This window comes from Arvicanthis niloticus, chromosome 24 (genome assembly GCF_011762505.2).
Source record: "Arvicanthis niloticus isolate mArvNil1 chromosome 24, mArvNil1.pat.X, whole genome shotgun sequence".
NCBI lineage: Eukaryota > Metazoa > Chordata > Mammalia > Rodentia > Muridae > Arvicanthis > Arvicanthis niloticus.
The window spans coordinates 39,905,188-39,929,417 of record NC_133432.1 but is presented as its reverse complement, the minus strand read 5'-3'; the positions used below and the strand labels follow the sequence as shown (position 1 = coordinate 39,929,417).

Sequence of the window (24,230 nt, the reverse complement as noted above, 5' to 3'; positions counted from 1 at the left end):
ACCACACACTAGGCACACATCCTCACTCTGCAGAGACCTCCTAGCATGCAGCCTGGCAGGACCTCACTGGCATGCTCATCCAACCCCATGGAGGGCTTTCCCTGGGATTAAGAATTTACAGAGCCAGAGAGCAACATGAAAAGCCAAAAAAAAAAAAAAAAGGCCTTGGGGACATGAAACTTTGAAGATATGAGCTAAGCTTGAAAATGAATTCTTTCCGAGTTGAAAGACACAAGCGACAGGCTCTTTCCAAGCTAAACTCCTGCTCTTTAACGGAGTGTCTTGTGGCCTGGTGGCCAGTGACTCTAAAAGTAGTGACTCACATAAGCACAAAAAGAAGGCGGATAGGTGAGAACATTGTGCCTTACATTGATTCAGCGTCTGCCACAAGTCACAAATTACCGTGCAGCTTGGATCTACTTAGGAGAAGTGGAGACGCTATACTATGTTTGTGAATACTGGAAGAAAACGGGGCTACACAGAGGCCATCTAACCATCAGGGGGAAAGGCTGGGGGGATAGCATGGAAAGAGCAGGACCGCCCACATCCTCCTGCCTTCCTTCTGGTCTGTCTTGTTCACTCTGTTATTCTCCATTCCTGCCCTGCCCTCCCCGTACCTCAGTATTCCTAGAGTTTGTGCACATGTATTCCTCATCTGTCTGCATCAGGGACAAGTTTGAAGAACCCAAAGTTGAATTAGAGTTTTGGGGTTTTTTTGTTTTGGTTTTTTTGTTTTGGTGTTTTTTTGTTTTTTGGTTTTTGGTTTTTTTTTTTTTTTTTTTTTTTTTTTTTTTTTTTTTTTCTGAATGCAAAGTGTAGAAGGATGGTGATGTTGAGCTTGGGAACAGATGTTTAGTGTGAGGCTTGGCCCCTGGGAGAGCAAGGGCTTACCGAGGGCTATGAGATATATAAGCCTGTACAAAACAATTGGAAATGCCAGGCATGGTTGTGAACCCCTTTGAAGCCAGCATTCAGGAGGCAGAGGCAGGTGAATCTGTGACTTTCAGGCTAGCCTGGTCTACATAGTGAGTTTCAGGCCAACAAAGACTATATAGTGAGACCAATTTTAAACTACCACGCCTACCGAACCCAAAAAAAAAAAAAAAAAAAAAAAAAAAAAAAAAAAAAAAAGGAATCATAGAAATCCCAGAAGTTTAAAAAAAAAAAAAAAAACAAACTATTTCCTAGGAACCAAAAGATCACAAAGACCTCTAGTAAAAAACCAAACCCCTAGAAAGCCCTTGATAGGACTAAAGGACCCAAAGGGCCACCTCACCAGGCTGACATGCAAGTGTAAAACTTGGACAGCTTGGTACAAGAGGCTGCCACCTTTTGATGGTCATGGTGTCCATGTTTTCCAGCTTCGGAGAAGGTGACAGGGGTGTGTCTCCCCCTCCCTCGCCCTTCTTCTCGGCCATCCTTGCTGCCTTTCAGCCTGCCGCCTGCGATGACGCCGAGGAGGCCTGGCGCAGCCACATTAACCAGCTCATGTGTGACTCGGACGGCTCCTGTGCTGTGTACACATTTCATGTGTTCTCCTCTCTGTTTAAGGTATGGCTCGTGGAGCATCCTGAAGACAGCCGATGGCTTCACAGGGGGTTGTTGTCTCTCTAGGGCAGTGGTTCCCAACCTCCCTAATGCGGACACCCTTTAATACAGTTCCTCATGTTGTGCTGACCCCAACCATAACATTATTTCATTGCTACTTCCTAGCTGTCATTTTGGCACTGCTGTGAATCATAACGTAAACAGCTGATATGCAGGATGTCTGGTGTGAGATCCCTAAAGGGGTCGCCACCCACAGGTTGAGAACAGCTGCCTTTAGGGTTATGTAGGTAGAGACTAGTTTCTCTACCTACAGCTTTTATTCATCATTTATTACCTTCCCCTTATGAAGACACTGAACTCAAGTGACTTCACGTCAGCTGTCCTGAAGGGGAGGGACCTTTTGTTTCTGCCACTTCATTTCCTGGTGACGGTCTCAATGGTAAGAAACCATGGTAGCTTAGATAGGGTTTCTTTTACTGTGATAAAACACCATGAGCAAAAGCAACTTGGGGAGGAAATGGTTAATTTAGCTTATAACTTGCAGCCCACCCTTGAGGAAAGCCGAGGCGGGAACTGAAGCAGAGACTATGGGGGAACATTGCTTACTGGCTTGGTCCCTGTGACTTGCTCAGCTTGTTCTTATGTGACCCAGGACAACCTACCCAGAGTTGGCACCATTCACAAAGGGCTGGACCTTCCCTCATTTATCACTAATCAATAAAATGTTCTATATCCTTGCCTAAGCCAATCTAGTGGGGACATTTTCTCAGTGACAGTTCCCTCTTGCCAAGTGGCTATTCCTTGTATCAAGTTAGCAGAGCACTGGTCAGCACATACAGCACTCAGAACATTAAGGGGACAGCTAGGTTATTTTAGTCTCTCTGAGCCCCTCTCCTTTTCCTTGGGACACACACTGGACATTTTCATAATGGTTAAAAAAAATAAACTTAATGCCAGGCAAGGTGGCTCATGACTGTAATCTCAACCTTTGGGAGGTAGAGGCAGGCAGGTTGTTGCAATATTGGAGGTAGCCTGGGCTACTTAGTGAGTCCCGGGCTATCCTGAGAATACAGAGACATTTGGTTTTTTTTTTCCTTTTTAAATATGTACCGTATAATTTGAAATTTCATACATGAGCACTAGTTTACATACTAGTACTAGGTTTCTATTACTGTGAAGAGACACCATGACCGTGGTAACTCTTATAAAGGACATTTAATTAGGACTGGCTTACAGTTTCCAGGGTTTAGTCCATTATCGTCATGGCAGGAAGCACGTTGGCATGCAGGCAGACATGGTGCTGGAGAAGGAGCTGAGAATTCTGCAACTGGATTGGCAAGCAGCAGGAAGAGACCCAGCTACTGGGCTTGGCTTGAGCATTTGAAACCTTAAAGCCCACCCCCAGTGACACACTTCCTCCAAGAAGGCCACACCTGCTCCCACAAGGCCACACTTCTTAGTAGTGCCATTCCCTGGTGACTAAGCATTAAAATCTATGAGCCTGTGGGGGCCATATCTATTCAAACCACCACAAATACTGCATTTATTTCAACTCCACCCATGTCCCCACTCCCTCTTGACATCATGACCTTTTCTTTAATTCTGCAAACACACCTGTATACACATATAAATACAACCTGCTAAATTCGTCTAGGGTTGCTCATATGTATATGTGTTTAAGGCTGGCCATCCAGGGGCCCATCCCTGGGAAAGACTCATTTTCTTTTCTCAGTAGCCATTAATTGCTGGTAGCTCTTCATCAAGGGGTGGGGCCTTGTAAGATTTTTTTTTTATCTAACTTGCCTGTCAGTTAGTGTCGTCTTAGTGCAGGTCTTATTATTTAGGCGACCATATTGTTGACATGTCATGCGTGCAGCCTCCCTGACATAGGTAGAAGATACTGTCTCAGCAGATGTCCTGGTGTTCGGGCTCTCATGGTGCCCCTCCCCCTTTCCATGATGTTCCCTGTGCCTCAGGTGTAGAGGCTGTGTGGTACACATTATCAACTGGGAGTGGGTACCCACTGTCATTTGTTTGCTCCATTTTGACCAGTTGTGGATTTCTGTGACGGACTCCACTGGGAAGAGAAGGTTCTTCTTTATACCCACCTATCTGTGTCTATAGAGTCTGGATTACTTCACACGGTGTGACATTTTCTAGTTCCACCCATTTATAATTTCTTTTTCCTTCCTTTTGTTAAGACTTATTTATTTATTTTATGTATGTGAGTACACTGTCGCTGTCTTCGGACACACCAGAAGAGGCTATCAGATCCCATTACAGATGATTGTGAGCCACCATGTGGTTGCTGGGAATTGAACTCAAGACCTCTGAAAGAACAGTCAGTGCTCTTACCCTCTGAGCCATCCCTCCAGCCCCTATAATTTCATTTTTCTTTTTGACCAAGTAGCACACACATATACACACCTCTGAATAGTGTATATATGCCATATTTTCATTATCCATTAGTCAGTTGAAGGATATTTAGGTTGTCTTCATTTTCCAGTGTGGTGGTTTGAATGCGTATGGTCCCCGTAGACTCTTGTTTGAATGCTTGGTCCACAGGAAAGGGCACTATTAGGAGGTGTGGCTTTGGTGGAGGAAGTGTGTCATTGTGGGGGTGGGCTTTGAGGTCTCCTATGCCAAGCTGTGTCTAGTGTGGCACACAGTCTTCTGCCTGTGGATCAATATGCAGAACTTGGCTCCTCCAGCACCATGTCTGCCTGGACACTGCCATGCTTCCCACCATGATGATAATGGGCTGAACCTCTAAAACTGTAAGCCAGCTCCAATTGCATGTCTTTCTTTATAAGAGTTGCCATGGTCATGGTATCTCTTCACAGCAATGGAAACCTAACTAAGACACACAGCTATTGTGAATAGATCAGCCATGAACACGGCTGAGCAAGTATTCCTGGAGTAGGATGTCGTTTCCTCTGGGCATATGCTGCAGGGCGGTATAGCCGGGTCATGTGGTAGGTCTCTTTTTAGCTTGTTGAAGATTCTCCACATTGATTTCTCATTGATTTCTAAAGAGGCTGCAATCCCACCAGCAATGCATGCATGCTCCTCTTTCCCTACCAGCATTTGTTGTCCGTTGTTTTCTTGATTTTTGCCGTTCTAGCTGGAGTAAGAAACCATCAGAGTAGTTTTAATCTGTGTCTCCCTAATTACAAAGGATGTGAAACACTTAAGATACTTCTTAGCCATTTTTTTTTCTTCTTTTAAGAGCCCTCTCTATTCAGTTCCATGGCTCTTTTTTTAATTGTATCCTTTCTTGTTTTGACTCATCCATTTGTTTGGTTCTAGTCCTTTGTATATCCCCCCTTTCAGATGTATATTGATATTGATCCTCAATCAGACGTATAGCTGACAATGGTTCCCTCCTACTCTGCAGGCTTTCCCTCGGTTGATTGTTTCCTTGTCTACACAGAAGCTTTTTGGTTCTGTGAGGTCCCATCTGCCAGCGGTTGGCTCCTGAGCAAACATTGCTCTCCCCAGAAAGGCCTTTCCTCAAAGAGCTAGTCTTCTAGGGTGCTACCTAGGTTCCCAGCTGTCACTGTCAGCCTGCTGGGTTTCACATTAGTGTTGTTGGTCCATTTGGAGTTGATTTTTGTGTGCAGGGTGGCAGGGAGAGGTCTAATTTTATTCTCCTGCATGAGGACCTCTAGTTCTCCCAGCAGGACTTGGTGATATTTCCTTTGGGCATACGCTTTCGGGTGGCATAGCTGCAGCTCTGTAATACAGCTCAAAATCTGGACCAGCCATCCCTCTGCGTTGTTCTCAGAATTGCCTTGCCTATCTGAGCTCTTCTGTTTCCGTATGGATAATTTGCTAAAAGTGTTATAATTTCTAGTTTTCTGGGAGAATTTTGGGGATCTCTTATATATCTCTTACCATATCATCTGGAAATATAGTTTGGTTATTTCTTCTCCTATTTCATATCACTTTCATTTTCTTCTTTTGTTTATTGCTCTGGCTAGTGCTTCAAGCGCTGTGTTGAAAGGACTAGGGACAGGTGGTGGCTCTGTCTTCTTCCTAATTTTAATGGCATGACCTTGAGTTTTTCTCCATTGAGGAGGATGTTGCCTGTGGGTTTGTCGTATATAGCTTTTATTATGTTGCAATGCGTTCTTTCTGGATCTCCTGGACCTGTGTACTAGGATGCAAACTTGGGTCCTCTACAAGAGCCACATGCATGTTCTCTTAACTGCTGAGCCATCTCTCTAACCCCACGTTTTGTTTTGGTTTGGTTTTGGTTTTGGTTTTGAGACATCTCTTGTAACACAGCTGGCCTTGAATTCCTGATCCTCCGTCTCTGCCTCCCACATCTTTGATTACAGGTTTGCACCACACACCCCAAATTATTTTAAACTTCTACAACACACACACACACACACACAGAGTTATTTTTTCTAGTGTACAAGTTGAGCTTGGCCTTTGTGAATAATCCCTCTCCTGCCTTGCAGAATATTCAAAAGAGGTTCTGCTTCCTAACCTGTGATGCAGCCAGTTACCTTGGAGATAACCTCCGGGGAATCGGGTCCAAATTTGTCAGCTCGTCCCAGATGCTTACCTCCTGCTCTGAATGCCCTACACTGTTCGTGGATGCAGAGACTGTGAGTATCCCTGCCCTGCTCAGCAGGGTAGCACGTTCGTGTAGAGATTTGTTAATATATCGTGTGTGTGTGTGTGTGTGTGTGTGTATGTGTGTGTGTGTGTGTGTGTGTGCGCGCATATGTGCATATGTATGTGTGTATATGTGTATGTACATATGTGTGTGAGTGTGTGTGCGCGCACACGCATACATGCACACGAAGGTGCACACTTGCTCATCTGTGATGGTCAGAGAACAACTTTAGAGACTCGGTTCTCTCCTTCCACTAATGGGTTCCAGGAATCAAACTCAGGTCCTCTCATTGGCCCATTTTAAAGACATTTCCAAAGCTGTGAGCAGAATAAAATTGTCACATGACTCCTGATGGGCCCTAGGTCTGCAGATTAATTAGTGAACATTGCCATCCGAGGCCAAGGCATTTCAGAGAATTAGGAACAATCTACCACTGGGCTCCTTCTATCTCCTCAGCCCGTCTCCTGAGTTATTCTAACTTTGGCAACTGGGCATATGATTGTATAACTCTCAAAGGGGTCACCTGGGAGCCTCTGACTATCAGGTCGTGATTTTATAAAGAAAACTGCAACACTGCCTTGAATTTTTCTTTTCCGGACACAGCCTCCCAGGTTCTCAGGCAAAGTCAGTCTCTCCCACAGCCTGATTGGTCCCTCAGTCAGGAATGCAATACGAAAACTAATTCCATCTTAAATTATTTTAAATGCAAATTAAATACAAAGTTAGTTTACAGATCTCTCTGGAGGTCTCTCTTCCATAGCAAAACAGGAAATATTACGGATCCAAAGTCATACATAAAATGGGGATCACATCTTAACATTGGTTTCCGATGGAAGGCTTGGATTATAAAGTAGTTTCCAGTTCCGGCTGTAGCCAAAGTGAAGCCAGATTCGATCCTTACTTCTCCAGCTCCCTTTTTCCTGTTTGTATAGTAGGCGTTCCTGTTGGCATTTCCATCCGTTTTTAAAGCAAACTGTTTTCCTGTCTCTAGCTCCTTTCCTGTGGGCTCCTGGAAAAGCTGAAGTTCAGTGTGTTGGAACTGCAAGAGTATTTGGACACATACAACAACAGGAAAGAGGCCACGCTCTCGGTAAGCCTGTGTGTCTGTGCGTGGCAGCCAGTTACAACTGAAAGAGCACAGCCGTGTGTGTGTGTGTGTGTGTGTGTGTGTGTGTGTGTGTGTGTGTGTATGTGGATTGCCTGTTCCTTTTTCAGAGTGACAGAACTACATATAATACTGGTTATATCCAAATGCAGGTGACTTTGGTCAAAAGGCCAAGAGGCTCAAATAGAACCAAGGAAAGAGTAATCAATGTTCAGCTTTCAACTTTACCCCACGAAGGTCCCCACCAAGAAACCAGCACATACGTTTGGGTTTTTTGTTTTGTTTTTTCTTAAAGATTATTTTATGTATGTGAGTACACTGTCACTGTCGCATCAGATCTTATTACAGATGGTTGTGAGCCACCATGTGGTTGCCGGGAATTGAACTCAGGACCTCTGGAAGAGCAGTCAATGCGCTTGACCACTGAGCCATCTCTCCAGCCCCAGCACATACATTTTGTATCTGCTCAGTATGTCCCTTGAGATGCATTAGAACTAGTTTCCTTTATCCAAGATTTGAATTTAGATCTCTAGTCTGTGATAAAGACCATGACCAGAAGTACTTGGATTAGAGATGGGCTTGTTTGATCTTAGAGGTCATTATGAAAGGAAGTCAGGGTAGGAACCTGGAAACAAGAACTGAAGCAGAAGCCATGGAGGAGGGTTACTTATTACTGGCTTGCTCCCCATGGCTTCCTCAGCCTGCTTTCTTACATCACCCAGGACCACCTGCCTAGGGGTGCTACTGCCCACAGTGGACTGGTTTCTCCCAAATCAATCTTTAACCTTTCAAGTTTCCTTTCCTAAAAGTCATTCCAGCAAACTTGTATTTACTCTTGTTAGAAGCCTGATCAAGTCTTCCTGGCAAGCCCCACAATTTAAATGTTCTCAGGACATCTGTGGATCCACCCATGTCCCATGTCTCTTTTTCTTGACAACAGTGGCTTGCCAACTGTAAGGCAACATTTGCAGGCGGCTCAAGAGATGGAGTGATTACCTGCCAGCCGGGGGACTCAGAAGAAAAGGTAATGAACGCTTGTTAAGAGTCTGTCTCTCCTGTGGTCAGGCTCTGTGTTGGTTTTGAGCCTCACAGAAGCATGGAGCTTGAGAAAGGAAGAGGAGGAAGAATCTGTCTTCCACATTTACATGATACCGATAGGGGAAGGTAGCACATCCATACCATGCGTGGCTGTGTGTGCATCCATACCATGCATGGCTGTGTGTGCATCCATACCATGCATGGCTGTGTGTGCATCCATACCATGCATGGCTGTGTGTGCATCCATACCATGCATGGCTGTGTGTGCATCCATACCATGCATGGCTGTGTGTGCATCCATACCATGCATGGTTGTGTATTGATGGGACTGGGGGGACTTTTGTTTTCTCCTTCCTGGAAAAATAGCAACAAAAGACTAACCTTTTTGCCAGATGCTGTTAAATTGTGTTAGTCACTTCCTAATGAGCCTTTCTTAATCCAGAATATGAACACACATTCCACCATTCCTAGCTGGACTGCTTAGTTCCTTCAATGAAGTGGTTCATTGAAGTAAAGGAAAGTTGTCTATTGACTTTTTCCCCAAACACTGTTAAAAAGATTTTCCCACTTAGACTAACCCTAAGTGCATACCACATACCAGCAGCTTATTACATACATGTTATATGATGCAGAAAACTGGGAAGAAGACTGAGATAAAACTATTCACTCTGGAATGAGGCTATAAGAGCCTCCTATTTGGGTTTTATGATTCCACCAGAGGCTCCGCCCTCCTCTTGTCAGGGAGACAGGTGACAATCAAGGCATCACTGAGGCATAGCCTGTGGTAAGAAAAGTGAGCTGTTAGCACACAGAACTATGGCATCAAACAGCAGGTGGCCCTGGGAAGGCTTCCTGGTTGTTGTGTGAGACAGAAGAAATCTCAACTGTGAACTAGAGGTAACGGAGGAAGAGGAAACCTGTAAGCATGAAAGGCTTGTATAAAGATCTGAGGCAGGAGGGATTGAGATGTTCTAAGAACTGAAGAGAGGCCATGGGACCCACAAGTGCAGAGAGACAAGGCAAACCTGAGAAGCCTCCACAGACATCGCAGAAGCCCAGCTGTGAGGGCTGGCCCCTTCTCAGCAAAGGTAACCGGTCTGCAATTTAAGCAGCAGGGAAAAGGTCAGACTGAGGCTGCTAGGATTCGGGTACTGAATGGACAAACTGAAGCCATGAGGGAAGCTAGGAGACCACAACCAGTCTGTGTGCAGCGAGTGTCACGCTGGAGTTATGTCACCACTGAGAAGCCTTTTCAGATCACGTACCCTTTCACGTAAGAAACAGGCTGTATCAATGTATAAAGAGCCCAGTGAAGTTTGGGGTGACATTTTTCCACCTAACACTAGTAATCCAATACCAATTTGGTCACTGTCACCAAACAAGTTTAGAGTGCCGAGAGCTATACTTACTACCACCCTGTACTTCCATAAGCCCTGAAATGAGTGACTAAGGACACCAAAAAAAAAAAAAAAAAAAAAAAAAAAAAAAAAAAAAAAAAGCAACTGTAAGGCTGAGAAATCTTAGACAGGATTGTTAGTTTCTGCTCTTTTTGAGAACACATTTGTGTTCCAGTCTGTAGTTTCTTGAGACTTTTATTTTGTTTTGTTTTTAAGACATGGTTTCTCTGTGTAGCCCTGGATATCCTGGAACTCACTCTGTAGAACAGGCTGGTCTCAAACTCGCAGAGATCTGCCAGCCTCTGCCTCCCAAATGCTGGGAATAAAGGCGTGCGCCACCACTGCCCTGCACATTTCTAGAGAGTTTCAATTATAGGTGTGCAATGGTGCTACAAGGTAACTCCTTCACAAACCATGCTTACTCAGATGTGGAGTTCAGAATCATCCTTGAGTTTGTACCTGTCCGAATGTGTGCACCTGTGATGTCCTGATTCCGATGATCTGAATACTCCCCCTGCCCTACCCCCCCCTTTTTTTTTGACAGACAGGATTCCCTGTGTAGCCCCAACTGTCCTAAAACTTGCTATGTTGACCAGTTGGCCTCACACTCATGGAAACCTGCCTGCCTCTGCATCCTGTGGATTGAGAGTAAAGTCACATGCCACCACACCCAGTGTGGAGACTTTTAAAAAATAAAACATTACTAGGTTTCACATTTTATGGCCACCTAAAAGGACCTACTCCTGGCTCCAGCTTGTTTATTCTTTTACCTCATCCTGCTGGCAAAAGTCAGGCCAGAAAATATTGTCACCAGGCTAGACCTTACAATAAGCACAAGCCTAGCCCAGTTTATAGTATAGCTTGTTTACAGTGTATAAAAATGATTAGTTATCTAAGCGCTGACTCTGATATCAAATCCTATTACACACAGTAATGAAGATTCAGTTGGGAGAATCCATTAGTCCATTACAGACTTACATTAGGAAGACAGGTTGGAACCAAACCTCTGATCTGTTTGTTGAGTGTGAGCCCTACAGAGGAGTGGGAGCTAGAGCTAAATCATCCTATTTCAAATATACTCATGTCACTATTTTACTTCTCCAGAAGTCTTTGTTTCTACTTCTTGGTTTCCATTCACCCTTTGCACTAATATCCGCCCCCCCCCAGCACTTCCAGTATACACACACACACACACACACACACGTAGGAACATCATAGTTTGCACACACAATCTAAGGAGGTTCTAATGTTGCAGGTGATACCACATTAGGGGACGTCACTGCACGTGACCTCCCTTAACTGAACGGTGGTTGTGTGGCTCCTGGTACTTGTTGCCATACGTGTTGCTCCTTATCTCTTGTGTCTTTTACTAAACAAAGATTAAAAGATGGAGTCCATCTTCAGTCACTCAGTTCAGTGTGGCAGCTCTAGGCATACAGTAAAGGCTTGAGAATAAAAATAGATGGTAATACTTTCAGGTACTGCGTGAATATGACCTCATTTGCCCGTTTCTAACTGTCCTAATTTGCTCCTCTTGCTATGATGAACACCATGACTAAAACAACTTAGGAAGAGCGGCTTCATCTCACCTTACATTGTCTAGTCCCATCACTGAGGGGCTACAAAGCAGGAACTGAAGGCAGGAACCTGGAGGAGCCGAAGCAGAGACCATGGTGGAATGCTGCTTACTGACTTGCTCCCCATGGCTTGTTCAGCCTGCCTTCTTATATAACACAGGACCAGCCACCTGCCTAGGGATGACACCACCCTCGGTGGGCTGGGCCATCCCACACTAATGAAGAAAATAACCCACAGACTTGTCCACATGCCAATCTGTTGTGGGCAATTCCCCAACTCAGGGTTCCCTCCTCTCGGGTGACTCTGGTTTGTGTCAACTTGAAAACCCACAACTAAACAAAACAAACAAACACCCTAGTCAGCACTGTTACATCCCTCTGCCATAAGGAAATTTTCATTGTGTGTTTGAAACAAGCTGAATCTGAGTGGCAAGCTGTAAATGCCATATTCCATGTCTCCAATTTGTTTCTAGCCGACTCTTAGAGGCAGAACACACACATAGGAGGCAGGAAAAAGACTGATGGTGGGGTTAGAGGAAAAACAGGGGGTGGGGTGGGGAAGCAGCATCTAGTCTGATGCCTCTAGCCTGCTAGTAAAACCAACCAGGTCTGCCCCATCTGGCACTAGCAAGGAGTTTCAGATATCTTGCTGGTTCACGGACACAGTGGTCACCAGGAACCATCCCCCGGTTGTCTGGGAAAGATGCTTTTAATCTCATGTATCTAATCATTTTGGAGTCTTAGGCCAGCTATTGACTTAGGCTTCCTGGTAACTGTATTAGCAGTTTTCTAGGGTGAGAACAGTATATGCTAAGTAGCATGCAGAAGAACAGGTGAGCAGTTTGCTTTTGTCTCGCAAGATCATTTCTGTTCACGTGCACGTACCGTTCTGCTTTATGGTGTTTGGGGGTCATCCACCACCCCCTGCCTTCATCAGTCAAGACAGAAAAACCTTTCACGATTTGCAATTTCTCATCCATTAAAAACAGGTTTCCACTGGTCCCTCTGTTGTAGAATAGCTCCCCCTTGTGGTTGAAGCTCACGTAACCATAGGTCAGGAAGCCAAGGCTCCTGCCAGCTCTGGTCTCTGCTGGCAGTATTTTCAGCCTCCACCCTGTAAAGTAGCAAATACTGTTTATCTCTCCGGTTCTGCAGAAGCCTCCCCATGAGAGCTGAAGATGTCTTTTTGTTAGAATTTATTTCAGCTGACATACTCACATGCAAACTGAATTTACACTCAGTGCATCTTGTCCTCAAATCATCATTCCAGCTTTTAGGATCTTTCTGCAAAAACACTCGTCTGCTATTTTTCCTGTCTTGATACAGCACAGGAATATGGGCTGCCACCCATGACCTTCTACAACCTGAACAAGTTAAATGTTGAACCAGACTGTTCTCCGGTCTCTTCTCTCCCATCCTGGCTAAAGATGTGTCTGCTAGGATTTATTTAGTTTTCTTAAAAAAAAAAAAAAAATAGTTTGTACCTCAAAATGTATTACCTGTGTCACAGGCTTTGAGGTTTTTAACTTTGAAAGTTATTCATGAACAAGACTGAAAAAAAAACATTTTTTTTCTTTTGGACAAACAAAATGGCCGTCAACTGACAAGGTAGATTGTTGGCAGAGAGTTTGCCTAACATGTGCAAAGTCTTGGGTTCCATCCCCAGCACTGCAAAATTTAAAAAATAACAAAAAAAAAAAAAAAAAAAAAAAAAAAGGAAAGAGGGAAGGAAGCGAGGGAGGGAGTTGTCACTGTATCAAACCCAATTAGTATTAAAGAGGTGAGTGACTAGCATTCCTGCCTGCTTAGATTTCATGCACTCACATGCTAAGACACACACACAAAAAAAAATTCATCAGTAGCCTAAGTTACTTTCTACTTAAAAATCTAAACTTTATCCCATTTAGCTCACACATGTGACTTTCAGCCATTAGCTGGGTATAGTCCAGGCCTAGCTGTGCATGCCTGTGATTCTATCAGTCAGGATCCAGAGGCAGGGGGACTAAAATCTCAAGTCTAAGGCTGACTTCAAACTTGCAGCAGTCCTCCTGCCTCAGCCTCCCAGAGTGATGGGCTCACAGGGATAGACCACTGTGCTTGCTTCTGTTCTGCAATTTGCAAACTTCCCGCCTCTCAGTTGTTTAGGATTTCATCTGGATTACCGCCACCCCCTCCCTATACATGTACCAGGCCCCACCTGCACCCAGCCAGTTCAGATAACACATTTCCAAAATCAGGGACTATGTCAAAAGGTTTTAGGGAAATTTCTAAAATCCTTGGGACGTATAAAACAATGGCATCCATCCCCACCCCACAGCATGGTCAAAAGAACCTTAAGTTGCCCAAATACAGATACATTTTAAAAAGGCATCTAATGGGATTATTTTTTTTAAATGGATATAAGGAAAACCCAAGATAAAAGGAATCACACTATCTTTTTGAAACCCTAAATGCAAATGAGGTCCCAGCGTGTGGCCTAATGAAGGAATCCAAGAGGACAAAGGCCAAAAGAGTTGCTACTAGTCCACCTAAAAAGGAGAGCTCAGGAGGAATGCTAGGCACAGCTCATCAGGGTTGGCCATCACCTAAGAAACACACAGCTGTGCCCTAAGAGCTGAGTGGGAGGAACGTAGTGGCAGTCCTCAGGACCAAGCCCAGGCTAGCAAAGGAAGTTCACTTGCCCTCACTGACCGGAGAGGTCACCATCTTGATGAGCTCCTTGGATTACAGCGTCATTGTTTTATAAATAAAAACAATGATCTTCACCCAGCACGTATGTCATTTCACAACACCAAAAGCAAAGGCCACACTAGCGACAAGGACCTGCCGCTGTGCTTACTAAACATGGTGTTCCCATCTGATGGAGCCCCAGGAGTCTTCAGTGCTGGCCTGTGCAGGGCTGGAGAGACGTCTCAGTGGTTAAGCGCACTGGCTGCTCTTGCAGAGGACCAGAGTTCGGTTCTCAGCTCCCATATCAGGTGGCTGTAAGGCCAGCTCTAGGGTTTCCAACGCCTCTGGCCTCTGAAAGCATATGCACATAGCCACATACATGATGTTTTCCGGTGCCTCAACCATATGTAATGTACCACACAGGCTTTAAGGTGTTCCTCTTTCAAAGCTTTTAGAGAGATTCGTGACCAAAATCAACAACAACCAAAAATAAAAAATAAAAAAAATAAAAAAAAACTCAGTAAATGTACAGTCACTGCACACCTGTCATGGTCACGTGGTATTTATAATAGGTGGAGGGAAGGAGACCAGGAGTCAGAGGTGGGAGTCTAGGTACACCTTCGGTAGCATCCATAGCATCGCCAGTGGCTACAGGCAATGAGTTGACGGTTTTGTTCATCACTGGACAGTGTCTTTAAATACACTATATTAAACTGATAGCCCAAAAGTTTTGGGGTCCTTTTTTTTTTTTTTTTTTAAAGAGTTTTCCTTGCCAAGGATTACAAAGGGAGTGAGGTAGGTCCTTAAATATTTTGAAAGTTCCAAACCAAGATATATGGACTCATAATTGGAATTAATGAAGCTGATGTTTAGTGCAGGGGCTGAGATATAAGCCCAGGTTGGCCCCAAACTCTCAGTCTTCTTGTGTCTGCCTCCAGAGTGCTAGAAATACAGATGTCCTCCACAAGGCCTGGTCTAAACTGAAATTAAAGAACTTTAAACCTTTCCTTCAGATTGCAGCACCCCTTTCCCAAGTACCAAAAATTTCCACGAACTGATTCTGTAGTTATGATGTCATTGGTGACATTTAAGAAATGGTAGCGGAACATGACATACTTGGTAAATTTTCAATATCTTAAGTTAATACCCAGTTCTGGATTGCTTTTAGGAATTATTTAGCAGATAAAAATAAAGATTTTTTTTTTTTTTTTTTTTTTTTTTTTTTTTTTTTGGTTAGTAAGTGTGATGATTGGGTATGCACACATTGAGGGACTTGTTCCTCCCACAGACCTTGTCACAATATTAGCAATTACGTGTGAGAAAACTATCCTCATGAATAATAAATCAGAAAATAAAATACATGGAAATACTTACCATGCTGTGTGCTTGTTTGAGAGTATGCATTGTTTATTCCTTTGAGATAGCATTATCCAGAAGCCTCCTCCTGCACACTCTCAGTCTGAGGGATGCAAAAATATCAGTGATTGGGAATGTGCCCTGATCTTGCCAAAGGCCTGGGTTTAGTTCCCAGCACGAATGTTGGGTGACTCACAGCTGCCTGTAACTCCAGCTCTCGTGGGAAACCAATGCCTCTGGTCCTCAAGGGCACCAACACTCGTGTGCACATAACCACACGCATGTCTGATATGAAAGGCAATCCAGTTTTTTTTAAAAAAGTAACACTATAGTTGCTGCCGGGGGGATGGTTCTTTAGATGTCTCAGTTCCATTCACATTAGTGCACTCAAATCTTCAAGAACAACAAAAAAAGGTTACTTCTACTCTCCCAGACAGACTCAGGAAATCCCAAAGACTGAAAGCCATGTTTGTTCAGTGCCGCGTTGCCCACTAACGCTTGTTTTTACCCAGACCGCTGTGCATGTTGAACGGGTACAACTGGCAAGCGCTGGCCAGGTCTGGGCCAGCCAAGCTAACACTGCTCACAGCTCTGTTCCTGGAGGAGGGCCGTGCTCTCTGTTGCATGCCACACTGACCCTATACTTTCTTTCCTTTCCTTTGTCTCCTGCACCATGCTTGCTGCTGCGTAGCAAATGGAATCTCTTGCAGTAAGTTAACTTTCTTTCATCTTCTTTTTCCACTGAGGCATGGAGCCATCACGAGCCTTATTTTTACTGTTAACTGTTGTATCTTTTAGCATGGTTTCCCTTTTTGATTTAATTTTCTTTTCTTTAGTAGATTGAGACATGGCAGCTCATCGGTAGCCTTCTGAACTGTCTTCTCCCCCAAACAGAAACCTACATTGCTATGAATTCTCATTGTCTCAATGGAAATTTTTAAACAATAAAGACCACCACTTGGCACTTGGGAAAAACAAAAGTTTTCATGGCTAGGTTTCACCCTAAATTGGGAAGAAAACATTATTTTTAACATTTTTAAAGTTAATTTGCAAGATCCTGATAGTTACATTCCATACCATATTCTAAAAGGTTCCTATTTAAAGAAAGAAAGAGGGAAGGAAGGAAGGAAGGAAGGAAGGAAGGAAGGAAGGAAGGAAGGAAGGAAGGAAGGAGTTTAATTTATCATAAGGAATTTTACTGAAACAACCAAAGACCCAGCCAGATTCAACTAATACTTCACCCTAAAGCTATTTGCCAGTATTTGGGGTGGGGGAAGAAAAAGTCTAAACAAAATTGGTTTTCTCTTAGAGGGAAGTTGGGGAAAGGGGGAAACTTCATTCAGGATAGTCTTAGTATATATATATATATATATATATATATATATTCAATTTTAGTAGCTTAAAAATCAGAATCAAGCCAGGCAGTAGTAGCATATGCCTTTAATCCCAGCACTCTAGAGGCAGAGGCAGGTGGATCTCTGTGAGTTTAAGGCCAGCCTGGTCTACAGAGTGAGTTCCAGGACAGCCAGGGCTACACAGAGAAACCCTGTCTTGAAAAACAAAACAAATCAAAATTAAAAGACATCAGTGATAGCAACAGAATATACTCCATAAAACTTAGAATTCTTACAATGTATCTTCTTCACGGGATTTAGGGGAAAGTGTTTTAATTTGCCTCTATGCTTAGTTCTGAGCTGAGCTCTCTATAGCCCCTTAGCACAGGTCCCATTCACCCTGGCATCCCTTAGCCTCTTCCAAATCCAACAGTGGAGTGTTTGCACATCTGACTTATAGCAGATGTTCGTCTCACTGGAGAATACTGAGCTCTGATCTCCTGTGTGCCAGAGGCTCTCCCCTTCCTCTGTAATACCCGGTCTGCTCTGAGGGCTGACCCACTGTTGATATAAGAAAGACTGAATAGAGGATCTCCCTCAGAGAGTGCTGTCAACCTTGGTGGTGGGATGACTTGGGACTTCTTTCTCATCTATTTTAGACTGTGTGGCTTGTCTTTCTGCAGACTTCACGAGTGGCTACCCGCTCAAGGCATCCCAGACCAGAGACACAGTTGTCTCCCAAGTAGCAATTCAGCTTACAAACTTAACACCTAGAACTAAACTAGTTAGCATTTTGCCTGTCAGCTCTTCCTTTAATCAAAAGGATCCTTGGCTGTTTAAAAGCAGTTTGTAGCTTATAAAGAATCACCACAACCACTCAGGGATAATTTATAGGTATCTCGTTGGCTTATACAAGTGAAATGTGGTTTCCCTCCATCCCTTTTATGGCCTATCCTAATTAGTCACTCAATATCCTATAAAAACGACATTCTGTGTTATACTGTGACCATCCCACTGATGCTGCTGAGCAGGTTTGGGTTGTTTTATTTGGAATGTAAACAGATAAAGAAGCAGTTCACTGTGTTTGCTCTTCACAGCTTGCAGGTTGAGTTTAACAGCTGTCTCTCCTCCCCGTGTGCCCTCCCCCCCTCTAGCAACTGGAGCTGTGTCAGAGGCTGTACAAGCTGCACTTCCAGCTGCTCCTGCTCTACCAATCCTATTGCAAGCTCATCGGCCAGGTGCATGAAGTGAGCTCCGTGCCCGAGGTGAGTCCTCCCCGCTCATTTCCCCGCAGAACCACTTAGTGGTTTTGTTATTGGCTTTGTTTTCTTTTTTCCCTATCCTCCACCCCAACTTGCGATGGTACAAATAGGGCCCGTTTTTGTTCGTTTGGGGTTTTTTTGCATATAATTATTCTATGCAAGCCCAAGTGAGAAAGAAATACATTTTATTCTCAACTTTGAATGGTTTTCAAGAATAGGGCCACAACTAAGATAAAGAGAGTTGAGGTAGCCCCACATTTGGGGGCAAGCCTCCTTACTCCTACAGTTACCCTGGATGCTGCTACACATCACACTGGTGGGTTTTCTCCTTGGCATGTAGCTTTTCACACATGCCCTTAGCATAAGGTAGGAGAGAAAGACGGGCTTGAGGCTTCTCCCTGCTACAGCATCAGGATGCTCTAGCTCATCTGAATGTCAAAATTAAAATCATTTGAGTATACCACTTCTAAAAGGGGTAGCAGTGTGCACTGGGGAAACGCTGAGGGTGTGCGCCTGGTGTATACCAACAGTGATTTGATATTTATATAACCCAAACCTATATATATGCCACATTGGCCAGTGGAGTTTTGTTATTGTTTTGTCTGTTCTGAGGCAAGGTCTCACTGGGCAGCCCAGACTGGCCTCACTGGGTAGCCTAGGCTAGCCTCAAATTCCTTTTGATCCTCCTGCCTCATTCTTCCAAGTGCTGGGATTCCAGGCATGTACCACCATACCCAGCTCCCTCATTTATAGAGATACTGAATCTCGGCCTAACCAGACCCTCGTGGCCAAACTTCTGTCCCCAAATACACTACATTTGTTTGAAACAGCTGCTGAACATGTCCAGAGAACTGAGTGATCTGAAGAGGAACCTGAAAGAGGCCACTGCAGCCATCGCCACAGACCCAGTGTACATCGAGGGGGCGTGGTCAGAGCCCACCTTCACCTCCACTGAGGCAGCCATCCAGTCCATGCTGGAGTGCCTGAAGAACAATGAACTTGGCAAAGCCCTGCGGCAGATCAAGGAGTGCAGGTGGCTCCACTGTTTCTCCCAGGGGTGGTTGTAGGAAACACAGACTTAATCCTGCGCCTTTGGTGGTTAGGGACCACTGCTCTTCCACGGGATCCACGTTCAGGTCCCAACACCCACATGGCAACTTACAGGAATCTGTGGTTCCCGTTCCAGGGAATCCAGTGCCCCCTGCAGGCTGCCATGAGCACTGCGCACATGTGGCGCATAGAAATTCAGGCAACCACTTGTACATTTAAAACAAGTTTTAAAAGAACATCTTTTTCCAAAATGGTTGTTTTTTTAATCAATAATAACGAATATTCTAAACCTGATGATAGCAGTATTTGGACAACTCTACACATATCATTTATGTGCTTTAGATGAGCTGTGGGAACATCTCAGTAAAAGGCTTAAGCATATTTGTATAGTAATCAAGACTCATACCTCCCAACTCCCAACCCTGGGCCTCTAATCTCTCCTGTTCTTTCTTCCCCACAGAAGCCTGTGGCCCAATGACATCTTTGGAAGCAGTTCTGACGATGAAGTCCAGACACTCCTGAATATTTATTTCCGTCACCAGACTCTGGGACAGACCGGTACTTATGCCCTGGTGGGGTCTAACCATAGCCTGACTGAAATCTGCACCAAGCTCATGGAGCTGAACATGGAGATCCGAGGCATGATCCGCAGGGCCCAGAGCTACCGGGTCCTAACAGCTTTCCTCCCAGACTCCAGTGTGTCCGGCACTAGTCTCTGACAGGAGCCTCCGGTCCCCCATGGTTTCTAAGCTTGCAGTGCTGCCATGCTGGGGCGACCTCATTCAGTGTCTTCTCAGCCTTCGCAAGGCTTGGACGGAGCATTCCCCTCTTGTTACCTGTAGGACTTTTTCTAAAGAAGATGACTCAACTTCCAATGTGTAGCAATACTGTCCAAACCGAGGCAGCCTAGGACCTCCTGAGACAGACTCCACCCATCCCCATGTGTGGCTGCCCTCCACCAAGCAAATGCAACCCATGACTGGAGACACGACTTCCGTTGCTTTACCAAAGCTGACCACACTGAATGACCCCATCCTTTCTAGAGACAGTTTTAGATTGGCAAAAGTGCAATGTTTTTCTTCACATGAAAAAAAATTTGTATTCTAAAGCTTGTACATTCATTCCCTTCCTTTTGCATATTTTCCTTCCTTTGGGTTTTCTTTTCTTTTTTTTCTTTTTTTTTTTTTTCTTTTGGTGGGATGTGTGTGTTTGTTTTAGTGAGTTACAAAAGGGGACAGGCAGAATGAAGCTGGCCACTGAAAACCTGTAAGATGGTCAAAAGCTGACAGCCATGTGCTCTGAAAGGGGAATCTAAATGGGTTACAATTTGATATACACTGTGTCGAAACGAGGCTGCTAGGAAGGACCTTTCTGAAGTTGCTAGGCTACTGTTTCTGAAAACCCTGGATCTCTCTGTGCCAGGAAAGATCCCGATAGATTCTTTTTAAGGATCATGTCTGCTTTTTACAAAAAGGGTTCTTTAATAAGCATTATTTATACTACAGAAGAATGAGTGTCTGTTTGCATCACCTTCGCCATTTTGTAGAGAAGCAAACTCTTCACAGAAGTCCCAAATCATTTTATCTGTCTGCATGCATCCCTTAGCCATTTGGTTAGCCGGAAGTAGAGTCATAAAGGGAAGATGTGAGTTGCCACTTTAAGAATGATGTCATATTTTATTTGTAATATATGTGTAAAGGGTCTTTCTTGAAAGTTCCTTCCTTAAACTCAACACTGTCGAGTGTTACATGTGGGCATGTGATCTGTTGCACATCCAAAGCATATTCAGAATTGATCTATGTAACTTATTCACTGTGTAAATACATTTAAAGTTTTTGTGATGTGATCTTGGTTGATAATTCTGTTCAGAATTGCCTTTAGATTACAAAAAGAGAAAAAAGAAAAAGACATGTTGATCATGGATTTTATTTCTAGTGAAATTAAAATATTTGCCTTTGATATTTGTAAGTTTACATGTGGCTGTCACTGTGACAACCTTGGGTAGACTATGTACTTGTATTCTATGACTGACACAGACCTGCGCAGTACATGGCCCCTGAATCCAGAGAGAAGTACGATCTCTTTGGAATTAGGCACCAAAATAAGAATGTGACTTTTCTTTATAGATACACAGACTTATCATTTTACATGTGTGTACATCTCAGTGTGTGAATGTGTACCATGTTCATGCTCCTGCCTGTGGAGGCCAGAAGAAAGCATTACAGTTACAAGTGGTTGTGAACACCATGTGGGCGCTAGGAATCAAACCAAACCACGGTCCTCTGAGAGAGCGGCCAGTGCTCTGAACTGCTGAGCCATCTCTCCAGACCCCATCCCTTCTGTTATTGTTAATTCTGTGTACGTGTCTGTATATGCAAATGTGCACTTGAATGCAAACAGAGTCTGGTCCTGGGTCGAACAGCTCACAAGTGTCTGAAGGACACAAGGTCCAATCAAAACTTATGGTTATGGGATTCTTAAAATTAACAAACCTCACAACATAGAGAACATAACAGGGTATGTGGCCCCCTGACCTGCTCTGAGTCGTGTGTGTGTGTGTGTGTGTGTGTGTGTAAAACAATAATATAAAATGACTGGCAGGCATGAAACAACATGGCTAATGCTAGGCTAGGAGAGCGGGCTTCAACACCCGGCCTCCTCGGGTGTCTGCACTCATGTGCACACCCACACGCGGATGTACACATACATAATAGTGAAAAGTATTTTTATTACAAATTTCAAATACACAGAGAATGAAAGCAAGGACATGAAATACATATGTGGTTTTATAAATGTGTCCGTATGTTTGTAGATAGAGTCACATGCGAAGTCGGTCATCCAGATTTGTGGTGAAATCAGTTCATCTGGATGCTAAATGAGGAAATGAAGATCGTTAGGCTACTCCAGGTAGTGATGACACTGGGAAAATGACAGTTATACAGTGCAAGGTAAAACTGGAAATAACAGAAAACCTCGAAGCCAACACAGCCTCACATGCAGGCTTGTCCCAAGAGTCTTTAGCCTTTGATGGCCACAGATTCCCTACAGAGAGGTATTGTCTCTGTCAAGTAGATGACAGGTCGGTAAGACGGGACAGCTGGAGAAAGTGGTCTGAGCCAGCTTGAAATTTAAATTCAACTGTGGTTGAACCCATAATGGAAAATCAGCACTGTACAATTTGAAGGGATCATAATGAAATGAATACAAACATTCATTTACAGTTAGGAAAATGACATCCAAATGAAGACACTTGGACCCCATTAGAAATGGAAAGGACTTGAATGTGTAGCCTTACCCTCCAAAGGAAAATTTAGACTGAGTAGATTTTCTGGGTACTGCCACTGAGTGTGCAGAAGTCATTCTTTAGCATTAATTCCAAATTACCTTACTGTTTTTCATCTGTTTCTTTCTTAACACTGTATCTTCTGGTGCTTAAGAGGTGTGGCTCCATTGGCAGGATGCTTGCCTAGCCCTCTAGACTTAATTCACAGCACTGCCTAAAACTGATAGTTGCCTAGAATACCATTTTTCAGAAGTTGCAGGGAGGGTCACAAGGTCAAGGCCACCGTTGACTATGCAGTGGGTTCCATGGCCAACCCAGGCTGGTTTGGGGGAGGGGGCTATTGTCTTGGGACAGGATCTGTGTGTAGCACTGGCTATTCAGTACTGGCTCTGTTGACTAGGCTGGTTTCCAACTCAGAGATGCTCCTACCTCTGCCTTGAATGCTGGGATTAAAGGCTTGCATTACCATACCCAGGCTCAGCCCTGGCTATGTATATATGGCATCTCAAAAATAAAACAAGCTGAACAGTGGTACTGCAGGCCTTTAATCTCAATACTCGGAGGCAGAGACAGGTAGATCTCTGAGTACAAGGCCAGCTTGGTCCACAAAGTATTCCAGGAACGCCAGGGCTACACAGAGAAACCCTGTCTCAAAAAAGCAAACCAACCAAACAAAATTATATCTTCAGTCTTTTCTGTGGCATAGAGAATATAGTGAGGAAATCCTTTACTGTTAAACCAGGGCCCATAACATGGATGTAGTCAGGAACACCCTTAATCTCAGCACTCAGGAAAATAGACAAAAGGATCTCTCTGTGAGTTCAAGGCCAGCCTAATCTACACTGTGAGTTCCAGGATAGTCAGGGCTTTGTTGAGACCCTGCCTCAAAACAACAACAACAAACAAAAAAATATGGCCTATGTTAACAATTACATTTGAGTACTTATACCAAACACCACTAAAAGTTACACACACACACACACACATCAATATGACAAGATAGTTGAAGCCAGCCATTATAGAGTAAGTTTATTTAACTGACAGTTTGAGAAGCTAGGAATCCAAGTGTCACTCACTGGTTTGGGCAGTGCCACAGCTTGGTGGGAAGCCTTCCATTACTGTGTACATGCTCTCTTCTCCCACCCCATAATAATGCTACAAAGATTCAGTCATTAGGTCTCTAATGATCTTAATTAACCATTTCCCAAAGGTCCCTTTCCACACACAACAGTCTGACTAAGTTTCTACTACTGTTAGCAAAGATTTAGGGGAAGAAAGGCCTGCATTGAATTCAGGGAACAAAGCCCAGCATTCAACCCTTAGCTCTTACTGGCTCCTAAAACTCACATCCTTCTCACAAACAAAAATCCCATTAAATAATCCCAAAGTCTTAATTTATCCCAGTTCACAAGGCTCCTCTGAGATAGCTGTCAACCTCTTGTAGCAGTGAACCTGGGAGTATCAAAACAAGTTACAGTCTTCTAAGATACAGGGGTGGATGGGCAAATGGATGATCTAATGGTTAGTGAGCCCAAGGAGGAAGCCAAACCAATGTAGCAAACATCTAATCCCAGCCCTCAAAGTTACCTTCTCGCGGTGGTGGCGAACGCCTTTAATCCTAGCACTTGGGAGGCAGAGACAGGCGGATTTCTGAGTTCGAGGCCAGCCTGGTCTACAGAGTGAGTTCCAGGACAGCCAGGGCTACACAGAGAAGAGAAACCCTGTCTCGAAAAAAAACAAAACAAAACAAAAAAAAAGTCACCTTCTCTCTTGTGGGACTTTGCTGGTCTTTGCCCCTGCTTCAGTCTTCACGGGCTCGGGTCTTCTTGGGTTTCCGATGTGGCTTGACTATCACCATGCCCTGAGGCATCCTCACCCTAGACTCTTTCCACAGAGACTGCAAACTGATGGCAACCTTCGGAAACACGCCTGAAGTCAAGGAACTCGAGTTCCCAGGCAGCTCTGGAGCTCTTTTCTGGG

At 44.1% G+C, this 24,230-nt stretch overlaps 1 protein-coding gene and 1 non-coding gene across 8 annotated transcripts in view; both read left to right on the top strand.

Moving 5' to 3' along the window:
* Fry (FRY microtubule binding protein) overlaps positions 1–20,940 on the top strand; it is a 374,882-nt gene extending 353,942 nt beyond the window's left edge. For 5 of the 7 annotated variants that reach the window (XM_076923845.1, XM_076923846.1, XM_076923840.1 and 2 more), the window contains 8 exons: positions 1,362–1,551; positions 6,018–6,167; positions 7,170–7,268; positions 8,224–8,307; positions 16,013–16,030; positions 17,810–17,920; positions 18,748–18,950; positions 19,428–20,940. In XM_076923845.1, coding sequence (XP_076779960.1) covers positions 1,362–1,551; positions 6,018–6,167; positions 7,170–7,268; positions 8,224–8,307; positions 16,013–16,030; positions 17,810–17,920; positions 18,748–18,950; positions 19,428–19,686 — 1,114 coding nt within the window. In that variant the 3' untranslated portion in view covers positions 19,687–20,940. The remainder of the gene's footprint in view (positions 1–1,361; positions 1,552–6,017; positions 6,168–7,169; positions 7,269–8,223; positions 8,308–16,012; positions 16,031–17,809; positions 17,921–18,747; positions 18,951–19,427) is intronic. The other 2 variants (XM_076923841.1, XM_076923844.1) reach the window with 1 other exon arrangement.
* On the top strand, positions 15,187–15,288 carry LOC143438306 (small nucleolar RNA U13). The gene has a single exon (XR_013107247.1). It is a non-coding gene; the product is annotated as a small nucleolar RNA U13 (small nucleolar RNA).
* Positions 20,941–24,230: the final 3,290 nt, after the last annotated feature.